The 15,895-nt window shown below is 36.4% G+C and overlaps 1 protein-coding gene across 1 annotated transcript; it reads right to left on the bottom strand.

Annotated features, from left to right (window-relative positions):
• Positions 1-7,610: 7,610 nt before the first annotated feature.
• LOC131506836 (disintegrin and metalloproteinase domain-containing protein 20-like) lies at positions 7,611-13,792 on the bottom strand. The gene is made up of 2 exons (XM_058720862.1): positions 13,663-13,792; positions 7,611-10,217 (listed from the first exon to the last, which is right to left on the bottom strand). Exon 2 carries the CDS (start codon positions 10,079-10,081, stop codon positions 7,865-7,867), a length of 2,217 nt encoding a protein of 738 aa, XP_058576845.1. The 5' UTR covers positions 10,082-10,217; positions 13,663-13,792; the 3' UTR covers positions 7,611-7,864.
• Positions 13,793-15,895: the final 2,103 nt, after the last annotated feature.

The raw sequence follows: 15,895 nt of genomic DNA on the forward strand, positions 1-15,895 counted from the left end.
GTCTATATTAGTCATTTCAGATATATTTTGAAAACGCTACCTTTAACCTGTCATTAACATTTATTTTATTAGCTTTGTTTTCCTTCATTTTTTAGTTTTTTCAATAGCTAATTTGTATTAATAAGTTCTAATAATGCTTCATGATGACAGTCTAATATATATAAATGCAATAGAAAGTACCAAGTATCCCCTGTCATATATTGAATGATTATAAAATTACATAAATTTTCAAATAAAAAGGGAATTACTCAAATATATATTAGGAATATAGCCTTTTAACAAACAGATGTAAAAAAGAACTTAATAATGATATCCTATCCAAACCAAATCATTCATATATTTAATTGTGTAACCTATTTATGGTAGATGATCGTCACAATATTTGGAAACAAACCACACACTTCTAAGCAACCCCATGGTTCAAAAACATATCAAAAAGGGGCATCAGAAAAGATTTTGAACTGAGCGAAATTGAATAAAAAACCCCAAACATGTAAGGATTATGGATGCACCTAAATCAGTGAGTAGTGGAAAACAGCTTATGTCAATAACCTCTATTAAAAACAAAGCAAAAGAAGAAGAAGCTAACATAAACCAAGCTGAAGAAAGGAGATGATAAGGATGAAAGCATAAATCAATGAAATAAAAGACAGAAAAAAATAGACAAAATCAATGATATTAGAAGTTGGTAATTTAAAAAGATTAAGAAAAATGGCAAACTTTAGCCAAATAAATAAAACTTTAGTCAAATGAATAAAGATAAAAGATGGATGTAGACTAACTGGGACAAATTGAAGATAAATTCATTAATCCTTACAAATGTCCAATTACTTTTCCAAAAATACATCCAGCTAATTCAAGGGGGCATAGATGTGTCTTTTCTACAATTTTTGTTTATACAACTGGCTAGCCATGTTCATGGGGGAAAAAAAAGAATGTAAAACCTTATCTCATACCTTCTGATAATTAACCTAAAATGAGATTGTAGACACGTAAGAAAAAAAAGTCTACTTTAACTTCTAAGAGAAAACAGGAAGAAAATCTGTGTGACCTTTGTTTTGGCAAATAGTTTAAGATGAAGGCAGAAGCATGACTCATAGAAGAAAAAAAAAATTAAGGCTCATCAAAATGAAAACCTATGTGCTTTGAAAGAAACCATTAAACAGAAAAGGCCTACAGACTGGAAGACAACAATTGCTAATCATACATCTGTAAAAGACTTGTATTAAAAGTGTATGAAGAGTTCTTAAGACTTATAATGAGAGGACAAAAATCCAACAACAACAAAAAAAACAGAAACAACATTTCTACAGACAATGTACTAAAGCAGGCATATGAATGGCTTACAGGAAATTGGAAAGATTCTCAGCATTGTTATTCATTAGGAGAATACAAATGAAAACCACAAAGAAATACCACTAAATTAACAAGAAATGCTGTAATAAAAAATTAAATACTTAGTGTGGGTAAAGTTGTGAAGAAATTGAAATGCCCACACATTATGTGTGGGAATGTAAAGTGTTACAGACACTTTGGGAAATTAGTGTTGTAGTTTTCTTAAAAGTTACACATAAGGTGTGCCTGGGTAGATCAGTTGGTTGAGCTTCAGACTTCAGCTCAGGTCATGATCTTATGTCCGGTGAGTTTCAGCCCTGGGGTCTGTGCTGACAGCTCAGAGCCTGGAGCCTGCTTTGGATTCTGTTTCTGCCTCTCTCTCTGCCTCTCTCCTGCTCATGATCTGTCTCTCTTTCTCTCTCAAAATAAATATTAAAGAAAATTTTTTTAAGTTACACGTAAACTTACCATATGGACTAAGAAAAATAAAAACATGTCGATACAAAGACATGTACTTGACTTGAAATTCTTGGAAGAATTATACACACTAGCCAAAACCTGGGAGCAATGTATTGTTTATGAACCAGTGAATGGATAACCAAAATTTGGTACATACATACAATGGAATACGATTCACCAGTAAAACAAAAAACCAAAAGAAACAAAAACAAAACAAAACGATCTACTAATACATTTTATAATATGAACCTCAAAAACATTATTTATTTAAAAAAATTATTTGAAAAGGAAGTAAATGGCTACATATAATTGGATTCATAATATTAAATGACAAGCAAAGGTAATTTTAGAGTCAGTGGTTGCCTCGGAAGTGAGGTCAGAACAGAATAACTCACATACGTGTGTGGGAGATTTTGGAGATAGTGATTAAGGAAAAAGAAAAGCAAAGATGAAAAACTGTAGAGCAAAAAAATTAAGGGAAGACAATAAATCCAAGGGAGATGAATACAATGTTGAAAATAATATGGATACTTAACCTGAGTAAATTTAAAAAGCTGAGTGGATTTTTTTTGAAAATGTGACAAACACAGAAATAGATTTTAACCCTGAACAAACTGTAATATTTAAAGGAGTTGCATTATTAGTGTAAAATCTACCCACACCAAAACCAGCAGCCCCAGTAAGGTTTACAGACATGTCTGTCTCTAAATATTCAAGGATTTAAAAAAATCCAAGTTCAACACAAATACTTCAAGTTAATTTATAATACATGACATCATATACCTCATTTTACAAAAGAAGCATAACAGAATGAAACAATTATATAAGGATAGTATGAAAAAAGAAACTTAAAGGGAAAAGTAATTTCTTAACCTACACAGTAATCCAAGGTTTTACTGTACTACAAGATAAATAAAGGCTAATGGTTATTTTCTCCCCAAGGCAGTCATGAGCACAAAATTATAAAATATAAAATAGTGTTTTGACTCCCTATGGTTATGCTAGCTTAATCAGGTAAACTTTGTTTATATATTTATTTATATGAATTTAGTTAGCTTTTTTGTTTTAAAATTAGTTTCAGATGTACAAAACTGTTCCATAAATACTTCAGAGTTTTGGTAAATCAAATCCTATACCCAGTTTCTACTACTGTTAAATCTTACAGTGTTACTGTACCTTTGTCATAACTATTGAGAACATATTTACACATTATTATTAATTAATATCCATTCTTGCTATAAATTTCTTTCATTTGTATCCAATGTTTTTTGTTTTTGTTTTTGTTGTTGTTGTTGTTGTTCCAGGATTCCATCCAGGATACCATATTGTTTTTAGTTGCCATATCTCCTTAGGCTCCTCTTGGCTGGGACTTTCTTACACTTTCCTTATTATAATGGCCTTGACATTTTTCAAAAGATTTGCTCAGCTGTTTTGTAAAAGGCCCTTTAATTTAGGGATCTCTTTTTGATGGTGAAACAGAAATTATAGGTTTAAGAGAGGGAGGTAACACAGATAAAGTAACATTTTTGGTTCATCATATCAAGGGTTCATGTTATCAACATGACCTATCCATGTGATGTTAGCATTCATCTTGTGGCAAAGGTAGTCTTTTTTCAGGTCATCCCCTGCCTCCATTTCCATACTGATTTGGAAAGTAGTCGCTATCTGTAGCCCCAGTTAAGCGCTGGGAGTTGAGAGCAGAGTGTTGACATACAGTATTTGGAATTCTTCTATGTGGGAAAGTGGTCTCTTCTCCCCCTTTTACTGATCTCTTCAGTCATCTATTCATATCAGCATGGGCTGATATTTATTTTACAATATGTTGAAAATGTACACTATGTTCAGGTTTGATCTCTGAGAGGACTTTCAGTTAGTTCCTATGTCCTTTTGACATTCCAGCATGTTGTTTTTTTAGGAACTTCTTCATGTTCTGGCATTACAAAGAAGCTCCAAGCTCATATTGTATATTCAAAGCAAAAGGTCAAACATTATTAACAGATAACCTGGTTGTATTCACAGGAAATCCCAACGGCTCTTTAAAATACACACACTTATAGTCAATGTAAAACGTATAGTCAGTGGTAAGGAATTATATAAATTTACAAAGTGAATTATATTTCTATACAAACAAGAATTAGAAAATAAATTTCATGCACAATCATATGCACAATATGAAAACACCATAGGTATTTAACCATATATATGCAATACCTCTCTCTTGGGAATAATAAGGCATTACTGAAACATCTTTAAAAAGAACTAGATAAATGAGGATATATATCATGTTCATGGATATAAAACTCAGTATTTCTAAAATAATCATTCTTCCCAAATTGATGTACAGATTCAATGCAAGCCTAATCAAAATTCTATCAGGCTGTGTATGTGGTTGGGGATGATAGGCTGATTTAAAAACATTTTTTTAAACATTTTTATTTATTTTTGAGAGTCAGAGCGTGAGCAGGGGAGAGGCAGGAAGAGACCCAGAATCTGCAGGCTTCAGGGTGTGCACGGTCAACACAGAGCCTCATGCTGGCTCGAACCCACCAACTGTGAGATCAATCATGACCCGAGCTGAAGTTGGATGCTTATCCGACTGAGCCACCCAGGCACCCCTTGAAAATGGTATAAGTACTATAGGAAAATTTCTGGCTATTTTTTTAAAAACTATAATCCAGTGATTCCTTTCATGTGATGATTCGTAGCAATTGAGTTAAAGAAGTTAAAAAAAAAGTATAGTTATGTAGACTTTAACTATTGAGTACGAACTGATGGGGAGACAAGAGATGGGTGGGAGGATGGGTGAATGGGTGAATGGGTGATGGGGATTAAGGAGTGTACCTGTCATGATGAGCACCTGGTGATGTATGAAATAGTCAAATCACTACATTGTACACCTGAAACTAATGTGACACTGTGTGTTAACCATACTGGAATAAAAATAATTAAAAGGAAATAAAACAAAACAAAATAAAGTAAAATAAAATGTATAATTATGATGTGAGAATAAAGCAGAAAATAAAATAGCAATGTGAAGTCCTTTTCAAAATTTTAGAGATGAGCTTTAATTAAGAAAGAAAACTGGGGCGCCTGTGTGATGTAGTAGGTTGAGCATCCAACTCTGGATTTTGCCTAGGTCATGATCCCAGAGTCATATCGGGCTCCATATTCAGCATGGAGCGTGCTTAAGGGTCTCTCTCTTTCTCTCTGCTCCTCTCCCCTGTGCTTTTTCTTTCTCTATCTCTAAAATAGAAAGGAAGGAAGGAAGGAAGGAAAAATCCTAAATGTTTGAAAATTTTTGACTACTTAAAACCATCTTAGAGCTAAATCTACACTTTTATGTTTAATAATGAAGTACTTGCAAATTCATGCAGATAAAGAAGGCACAATTAAATTTCCCATCAAACTCATGCCCACAGTATTAGGATAAGCAATATTTATAGTAGCACACATACAGAGGCCCAAAAGCATTTACTAAAACTTGAGTTTTTTCTCATTCTTCCCTACCGAAAATTACACAATCTCTAAAAAGTTATAAAATTCCTTAAATCAAATCTACTTCTTAAGCTCTTGTATTTCGCTTTTATTTTTCTGTGTAGAGCAGTGTGGGGATTTTTCCACTGACCTTTTCCAAATGAGTAATTCTGTCATCTGATATGCCCAAACTACTGTTCAAACCATCTACTGAATGATCTTTTTATTGTATTATATGATACTTTTTATTTCTGCAATATCCATTTGAAATTTTTGTATAGATTCCAAATTACTGAGGATATTCTACATTTGTTTTTGTATTTTGTAGTTTTTTTTTTCCTATTTTAAATGTGTTAATCACAGGTTGTTGTTTTTGTTTTTTTTTTTTCATTTATTCTTGCTCCACTATCGGATCATACTTACAATTTCTCTTTTTTTTCCCTTCCTTTTATTCTTCTTTTAGTAATAAATCATGAATTTTGATTCTTAGCATGTACGGTAATGTTTTATTGTGTGCAGGAATTGTGTATGAAACAACCATCGCAACTCCAGGTGACTCCTTCAGAGTTTTCTCTCTTTCCTCTGTTAGAAAGATGGGCTGAAGAGCTTATCACTATCTCTAATCATGGGTTGTGCCAGGTCAGAGGTGAGTGGTTTTTAGTACATCTTGGGGAATTCTCCTTTCCTTATGTTGGTCAGGCATGGGCCTGCTGGACTTTCAATTCTGTGATTCTATTTTCGCAACTCTGAAAGCTTATCAGTGGTTGTGCTCTATCACCGAGAAGTTCACCACCCAGCTCTCCAGCATCTTGCCACATGCAACACCAAAAATCAGGTAAGTGTATTATGGGGACACAGTGCGTGTGCTGTCTTGTGTTCAAATACATCATGATTTTGGGAATTGACACCTTTATGACATTTCAAAGAGGAACGTTAGTTCAAAATATGGCTTGTGCTCAAAATACAACATGATTTTGGGGATCTATGCCTTCGAGAAATTTCAGAGGAGCTCACCAGCATCCCATGAAGCTCTCAAGCATTGTGACTTGGGGGAAATCTGATTGTGAATTAGAGGCCCTTGATGCCTAATGTTTACAGTCTATCTAACCCGTGTAGTAAGTAAGACATTGGGAATTTCTCTTTCCCTCAGCAGAGGTGCTCCACCTGGGCCAAGCCCAAGGCTCAATTCACATCTGGCATCGGCAAATGCTCAAAGGACAAAATGGTTGGCAAGATTCAGTGCTTTTCAGAATTGTTTTATCCTGCCTGAAATGTTAGTTCATCTATCCCATATTGCTTCCTCAGCTCTCTGATGTCCTTCAAATATGGTTCTTAAAATAAATTAGATTTTCTAGGTTTTTTTTTTCTTTGCAGAGGAAACAGGGTCTGCTAAGACTTATATATCCTACTTGGAATTGTAAATATCTTCTTTATCTTATTTTACAAGTGAAGTTACCAAGGGGTTGAATGGTAAGTATCATTTTTTTCTCTTTTGAGAGTTTGAAGTAATTCTATCTAAGTATAAACCATGTCTCCAAGATAGTAAAGGCAGTGGTGTGAAAATTCAAAACCTTCTGATGTCAGACTCCTTCCCACGTTGTCTGTTATGCAAGGTAATACTCTATCAGTCAGAATTCAGTCACAAGAAGAGCCCACCTCTGAGGCAGCCATGCTTTACTAACAGGAAGTGCAGCTTTTGCACCTGAGACTGGAGATCAAAGGGACAAGGTGCCATTATTGGAACCCACACATTCAGAGTAGGTCCCATGGCTCTAGGACTCTGACCTCTGAGGGAGGGTTGGCCAACCTGGTGCTGAACCTCCGGGATTTGGTGCAGGCCTCAAAGACCTGGGATCTAGAACTCCAAGGGTAAGACACTCGATAGCTGTGCCAGTTTCTCTGAGGTTGACAGTACTGTTGGTTCTGGGGATTAACTCAAGGAAAGAAATGTATATATATTTGAGATATATGCATATGTGTATATATAATACATATGATATCTTTCTACCTATGTCTACATCTATATTTATATCCATATGTAGTGATATAAAGATTGAAAGGCACTGCCTTTGCCAGGGTGAGAGTTAATGAGGCAACCATGACATGAGCAACATTCAGGACATTTCCCATGTCCAGTCTCCCTTTAGTTTACCCTACTGGTAGTAGCTAATAATAGAGGACTCACAAAGGAGAAATGTGATTTGCAGTTTCCTATTCCCTATGTGAGAAAGCAGAAGACACACACACCCTATCTGTGGACAGTGCCTTTGCTCTGCAACCACAGAATAGTTCCATAAAACACTAACTGATATAATTGCCTAAAATAATGGAAAGTAAAAACGTGCCGGTAATTAGTATATTTTGTTTATTGTTCGATGGCTAACCTTTATGATCCCAAATGGTAAAAAGTCTCAGGAAGTTTCTGTCAGTGACCTGTGATACAAGCTGTAACATTCCTCCTGCCAGGGAATTAAAACTTAACAAACGGGGAATTTCATTTGGGATTGGGTTTCTTTCTAGAAATCATAGCTTTTTGGTTTCTCATTGCAGGTGGATCATTCACTTCTCCTTGATTAGGTTGACGTGGATCATTCTGCTATTTACTGGGTGCGGTTGTAACATTTTGATCTTCTTTCTTAATGTTTTTTCCCCTTATAAAAGACAAAATTAACAAAGAACAGAATAAAACCAAAGAAGGTATCAACCAAAATAAGAGTGGGTTAGTCTTCTTTTGCTGTTTCTCCTGTGACCGATGGGTCTCTTTTCTTATTGGGGGTGGGCCACTGTCTACACTACCTCCACTGCCTTTTATCCGGCAGTCAGGAGGGTCCCACTCATGGCTGCAATGACAGTGATGTCTATTGTTACAGACTCCGTTCATATTGCAGGTCTCAGGTGAGCAATTAGTTTTCAAATGTGCCAAAGGGATGCATTTCCTTTGGACACAGATATGTTCTTCACCGCACTCTGTACCATCTTTTATTTCACCAAGATCAGGCAAGGGCATCCCCAAATGGAAGTCAGTACCCCAGCAGATGCTATCATTGATGTAAAGCCAATGCAGAGTAGAATGGTCTCTCAGAGTGGGAATTTCTGCCACATTCTTACACTGAACCCTCCCACACAGGGTATCTGAGTTATTACATTTTATAAATTGATCATTCTTGAGACCACAGTTGCCAAAACGGTCACCTCGGACGTTCACTGTACTATAGCAAATCTGACTCGCACTCTTGGCATTTGGGCCAAAAAGTTGACTACACTGTTCATCACGAGTATTGCACCTCTTTTCATAGCAGTAGCCACCACCTGTGCATTCGGCTCCATCTTGCATATACACATCTTCTGGACACTGATAGGATGTCCCATCGCACCACTCGGGAAGGTCACATTCATTTTCCCGTTCTCTACACACGTCACCTGATGGCATGATCTTGCAGTCTTTGCAACAAAGCCCAGAAGCACAAGTAGCCCCAGGACTCAGAGTACAGTCTAACTGACAACATGGATCTTTTGTACACAGATTTAAGGAGCCGCAGTCACAGTCTTCTCCATCTTCAACCACACTGTTCCCACAGCGTGTATACCGGAAGATTCTCTTTGGCGTTCGTGGATGCAAGATACATCTTGATCCCGCCGAGGTGTGCCAATATCTAGCATAACTGCAGTTGCTGAATTTAGTTGCCTGAGACTGGGTTGCATACATTATGCACACATCGTCTGCACATTTACATGTTTTCTCATCATGCCACATACCCAGAAAATGACCGAGCTCATGTGACACAACAAATGCAAAAACACCCAAATTGTCACTTGTGAAAGCATCCACTGCACAATTAGTATTGTAGTTACATATTGATCCAACATAAGATATGCCAAGAGCACCATATCCTTTTTTTACAAAAACATGCGCAATGTCATGGGGGACACGGGTATTAAAGCTTTCTTTCTTCCAGGCGCAAAATAAATCCAAGAGTGTGTCCATGTTCCTTATTTCAACAGGATTTCCTCCATTCCAGACCTCCATTCCAACTAAACTCACATCAATATTTAGTGCTTGATAGAAGGTATTTACGTTATTCATAGTAGTAATTACTTCCAGCTCCACAGTTGTGACATTGTATCTGCGATAAGCATACCGATTGTAGTCCACCACCACTGCCATTTCAACAAATCTCTTGTGGGTCCCCAGACTTTCATACCCACGTTGCAGCAAAATAGAATTATTGCTCTCTTGTGACTTCACTTGCCGTGCTATTTTTTCATCTGTTAATCCACACCTCACGGGTGGGAATTGTTTCTCTTCACCGTACATCTTATATACCAGGTGTTCAAATGTGGTAGAAAGCTTTTTGGGTAAAATTTCATAAACAATGTGATTTGTCTGCATTATTCCTTGTAAGCCCCCAAAACAGGTACTCAGAGACACCAAGGAATCCGGATCCCCTTCCACATAACCACGATAATAACAGTCTTTCTGGATAAATGGCTGGTCTTCAAGAAGAGCCCCCTGGTCTGTATAGGTGAACACTGGGAAATTTTTGGACAGCAAAAGCTTCTTTACCTTCATATGGAAAACATGTCGCTGGCCTCCAAAATGCAGTTGGTAAGAGATCCAGCCTGGAGGCTTCTTGACATTGCTAGGGTTTGTTACCCTCAAAGGAATCACCACTTCTGGGGGCCCATGGCAATAGGAGTGTTCAACATGGGACCATCCAAAAAGGAGCAGAAACACTCTTATGTACCATGACCTCAGAAACACACGTACCATGACCTCACCCACAGCTATTATGGAGACACCATATTCAGCCATTGGTGAGACCAAAAGAGAGCGGATCAGGAAGCATCACTATTCTGTCTCCTCCCTCTGAGCTGGAAGTATGCTGATAAATAAAGTGCTGATATTTAAAGATCTGTCTTCTAGGAGTCACACCATCAGAGCAGCAGCACTAAAAGAAAAAAATACAAAGAAGGGCAGATATAGGAGTGGAACATATGAGCAAGTCAAGGTGAAGGATGAAAGGAAGGGTATGGGGTAAAGTGGGTCAGTGTTTGCCTCATGACTCAGTATACTGCATTGCATTAAATAAATCATGGTAAGGCAGAATGAGACTACGTGTACAAAGCAATGGTGATTGGCTATAGGTTGACTCTAAGAATCTAGATAAAGGACACATATGGATTTGTTATATTGCTCTGTAAATATATGAATATGTATCAACATTTTCACAATAAATATATAAAATAAAAGAGTATTAATGGAAATGTGAACACCTATCATATTTTAATGTAGCAGTCTCAATTTACACATATGGGGTGGATATGGATATCATGATATAGGTCTTCCTTTCACTTTCAAATGATAAATTATTTAGTCACATTACTCAGGAGAGATATAAAAATTACTCATGTATTTTATTATTTTTTCTCATGGTCTGTAAATATGCTTCCATGAAAGAAATTATTGATTATCCTAGCTCCTTCCTGCATTCCCTTTTTCATCTAAGCCTGTGAAACTGCAAGAATCAAGGCATCAATATTGGCATCAAATTCTGAGTTTACAAGATTTCAAGGTAACCATGTCTTGGGTTTGACAGTAAAATGTATTTATTTCATAAATAAAAATACATATGCATATTTTGCATGAAAAGTAGAAACAAAATAAATAATGGTGTGACACACTCAGGAAATATACATGTACATATATGTTGAGATAGTAACGGTCTGGAGATATTAATGGTCTCAAATTTGGAAGCAGTGTTTGGGACAAAACTACACATTAGAAATTTGTAAAATTTCAATATTTTGTATATGCATTGCTTATTTTTATTACCCAATGAGAATATCCACTGTCTTTATGAAATCATTAAAGTAATAAGAATGCTTAAAGTAATGACACCAAGAACTCTCGGTCTAGTTGAAAAACCAGGAAAGTGAAGTCAGCTATGAGGGATCTAATATAAACTGATCAAACCACCTCCCATAGTAGATAATATAAAAATTAAGGGCACCTGGGTGACTCAGTCAGTTAAGTGTCCAACTTTTGTTCAGGTCATGATCTCACGGTTCCTGAGTTTGAGCCCAGTGTTGGGCTATGTGCTGACAACTCAGAGCCTGGAGCCTGTTTTGGATTCTGTGTCTCCCTTTTTCTCTACTCCTCCCTCACCTGCACTCTGCCTCTCTCTCTCTCACAAAAATAAATAAACATTAAAAATTTGTTTAAAAAAGATGCATGATTGAGGACCTAGCATCTGCTAGTCCCTGTACCTATTTTTGCTTAATCGTTAAAAAAAAAAAATCTTGAAGCTATGTTCCCTTGACCTCTTTTTTGTAGAATCATTGTGTCATGTATGGAATCTTCTTTTCATGAAAAGCAAAAATCTCTTGACTTTCACTTCTTCATGGAAATATCCTTATTCCTACTTCATTTTACTAAAGGTACCAATCAACAATTCAAAGCAAGGCATAGAGGAAGATTTACATTCTCAGTATTCCTGTATGGCATACAGAACAGATGACAGAGCCAAATTTGCACTGATTACCAAAGCCACTTACAAACCACTAAACCGGTAGCCATCTCATTGGACCACTATTTAGCTTTTTTTCTTACTCAAACACCAACACCCAAATCAATGCTACACAAACCTCAAGCAATTGGGTGTCTGATTTATTAATGTGTTATTCACCAATAATTTTACCCACATCTGGGGTTTAGTGAGCATATGGGCAACCTATATAATACCTAGTTTATTTTAGCTTTGCTACTTATTTTCAACAATATTTAGCCATTGGCTTATAGCTAAATATTATTTCTTAGTATCATCTGTATCTTATTTTTTTTTTAATTTTTTTTAACGTTTATTAATTTTTGAGACAGAGAGAGACAGAGCATGAACAGGGGAGGGTCAGAGAGAGAGAGGGAGACACAGAATCTGAAACAGGCTCCACGCTCTGAGCTGTCAGCACAGAGCCCGTTGCGGGGCTCGAACTCACGGACCGTGAAATCATGACCTGAGCCGAAGTCGGACGCTTAACCGACAGAGCCACCCAGGCGCCCCTCATCTGTATCTTATTATCAAACTCTAACTGTAACCCTAACCATAACCCTAATCCTAACCCTTATTGTAACCCTCCATTGTCCTGACTCTTACATGTCAAATAGTTAACCACAACTTTTATTCTTATTCAAAACTTGATTCTCAAATTTATGCAGAAAAATCACTTTTTTTTCATTCTCCCCCACTTTTTACGTTCCCTTAATTTTACCTTGTATATCTATAGTCTGGCTCTAGACTCCATTAATACAACCACTGTGGTCTAAAATCTTCAGCTCCAACTAGGTTAATCCTTTTTCCCTGATTTTGCTACGCCCATAGAAACATCTCAAAACTCCTGGGAAAAGAAAGCACAGAGTATCTTCACCTTTCCCTGAAAATCCCTTGTCTTTGTTTTCACAAGTAGTTATTATTGCGTTCCAGTTATGGTAGTTTAAACAGTAAAATCCAGAATTCAACATTTCTTACATGTCTAATACAGGATTTGATATTTTTCTTAGTCTTTGCTTTCTTCTTGCAGATAGCAGCCAGGAAATTTATTTCAGGCTAAATACTATCTTCATCATTAATAAGATCTGAATTCCTAGGGTAGTTTGGTATTTCTCTAGGACTAATGGGGAGCAATATTTCACAAAATGCCAAGAAACCACAAAAAGGAATGTAAAATTCCTAAATTAAACCTTTGAGGACAATACCTCTAAATTGTGAGTAAAATCTTAATATACTGATTTGACTTTTGAGTCTCTTGATATATATTTTGTAATTATAATGGAGTATCAATTGTTGTGATGGAAAATAATTAAGAATAACAGAGTGCTGTTGAGAGTGAAACTAATCAATAAAAATTAGTCAGAATTTATTTCTAATTCCAAGAGTATGTGAGCCAGATGGCATTTATCCTCATAACATTATTTTATGCAATGATTCAAGAGACACATTTCCTAAGAGAATATAACATTTTCATTGATAATGTGGTATAATGCCATAATCAAACAGAAACTTCTAAGTAGATGGTCATACATCATCTTTTATAAGTTCTTTTTTTCTCTCCTGCGAGCGTCATCAAGCTCATCAATCTATCTACCCTAATTACCACCTCCCTTTCTCACTCTTACAGCTTTATTTTTCCAAAGTATGAGCAACAACCCACTAAAAACACAATTTTGTTTACTCAACCAAGTAAAATAGACCAGAATAAGACATAATCCAGGTAACATATCCTCCTTAAGAATAAAAAATGGCAAAGAATTATGATGTGTGTATGTTTGCATGTGTGTATGCATGTATGTGTTAATACTAATGTTTCTCTCCTCTACAGCTAAATTCTTGAAAGACTTACCAGCAGTAGAATTAATGGTTCCCATTATCTTTGCTAGCTAGAGCCCTATCATGGTTTGTACTACCTCTCTTTATGCACAAAGACTTTGATCTAAAACCTTACATAAAAAGAGAACTAACAATCCGCTCCCTTTCATCTCTCATTTGATTGTGTTCTAGATTTAACTGCTTAGCAACAAGACTTTCTCAATTCTGAAGACCATGGCAACTGGACAAAAGTTCTCCCACTCTGGAAGAATCACCTGCATCAAGCTTTATCTCTAATTACCCTTCACTATGAGTAAATATTACTGTATTTTTTTTATCCCTATCCTATGTGCTCCCTGAACACAGCAGAGGCACTTTACCTTCGGTATTTTTGTTCATACTATTGCCCTGGTCCAAGATTATTTTCTTAACACTGAACCATATTATGGAATACTTGAATTATTTCAGGTTCCAGAAAGAAGTTTGACCCTATTTAAATCATTTTACAAGGATTCAAATATCAGTAATCATCTATAACTTTCTTTGTTAGATTAATGAATAACTTAGAGATGTTTCATATCTATAAATAAATATGCTTCATCTATTAGGGAATATTGTTGGCAAAAAATGGCAAAACAAAATTTAAGAGAAGAGAGATTAATTAAATATAGTGTGGGTGGTAAAGTCAGCATCATGGTGGCATAAGATGTTCCTCATTTATCTCTCCCTCTTTTTTTAAACAATGAATTAGACATCCATACATAAACAAGAGTGCCGTAGCACCTGGGAGGGATCCAAGAGAACTTCTTCCTATCTGTGCATCAGAAAATAAATAAACAAGACCTTAGTAAGAATGGATCCAAGGGAGTTAGCAAACCTGCCCCACTTCCACTTGTTTTGGTCAAGGAAAAAACCTGGAAAGTGCTGTCCTGCAAGGAAACACACAGGTGACATAAAATGGATAGAAGTCCATCCTGCCATTGTGGAGATTTCAACATGCCATTGGAATAGAATAGAATAGAAATGAGTTTGGAAGCAGTGGACAGAGAGGAACTCTACTGGAGCTTACTGCCTCCCCAGGTGACACCGCATGGAACTAAGCCCTCTGTTAGTGGCGGCACAGATGTTTCTCACACTGATAGTGGAAAGACGTGATTTCCCCTAGGAGGAGTTGGAAAGCGTGGGTGATCTTCAGGTTAATCTAGTTGTGGGGGTTGAAACTGAAGGAACCTGTCTCTTTCCAGAAGACACTGATTTCTGAGAAGGTACCTCCATGACTGAGGGCAAAGAAAAGAAAAAAAAAAACAGACAATAATTTCAAAGGTCATGAAAGGAACACAGTTTCTGCTGTAAATTTAGGATTTCAGCATGAAGTCTGCCCCACAAGCTACTGGGAATAGCCTGCCGGAGGATATCATCAGCCTGTAGGCACCCACAAAACTCTGCTAAGCTCCCACTTCACCCCATTGTGCAGCATCTGCCTTGTGTGTGCTCCTGCTATGGCAGTGAGATCAAGGAAGTTCATAAATAAAGGAAATATACCATTACAAAAGATATCAATTATTCTCTAACAGCTGATCCTAAAGACATGGTATACAGCGATATAGCTCATAAGGAACTGAAAATAGCTGTATTGAAGAAACTATAAACTACAAAAAAAAAATCAGAAAGCCCTAATCAATGAGATTAAGAAAGAGATAAATGAATAAATGAGTTCTTTAGAAAAAAAAAGAGAAACCATGAAAAAGAACCAAAAGTCATCTTGAACTGAAGAATTCAATGATTGGATGAAGAATACAATACAGAGCATCTGTAGTAGAGTAGAGCAGAAGAAAGAATAAATGACTTACCAGGTAAGAATTTTGAAATAGCACAGTAGCAAGAGAACAAAGAGAAAAAAATAGAAATGAGCAAAGAAAGCTTACATTACTTGTGAGACTCAATCAAAAGGGCAAACCTCCAAACTTTTGTGGTTCCAGAGGGAGAACAGAGGGAGAAGGGGTAGAAATTTTAGTTAAAATAATAGTAGCTAAAATCTTCCCATGCCTGGGGATACTTGGAACCAAAGTTCAGGAAGCTAATAGATCACTCTATTACCTCAGTGACAAAAGACATTTTCAAAGACACATTATAATGAAACTATCAAAATCAAAGTTAAAAAGTTCTAAGGTAGCCAGGGAAAAAGCGGTGCAACTAAAAAAGGAACCCTATTAAGCTATCAGTGGATTTCTCAGCAGAAACCCTACAAGCCAGGAGAAAGTAGAATG

The sequence above is a fragment of the Neofelis nebulosa genome, chromosome 3 (genome assembly GCF_028018385.1).
Source record: "Neofelis nebulosa isolate mNeoNeb1 chromosome 3, mNeoNeb1.pri, whole genome shotgun sequence".
In the NCBI taxonomy this organism is placed as follows: domain Eukaryota; kingdom Metazoa; phylum Chordata; class Mammalia; order Carnivora; family Felidae; genus Neofelis; species Neofelis nebulosa.

Bases quoted from the DNA above. Each gene is read 5' to 3' on its own strand.
- LOC131506836 (XM_058720862.1), bottom strand. From the start codon at position 10,081: ATGGCTGAATATGGTGTCTCCATAATAGCTGTGGGTGAGGTCATGGTA.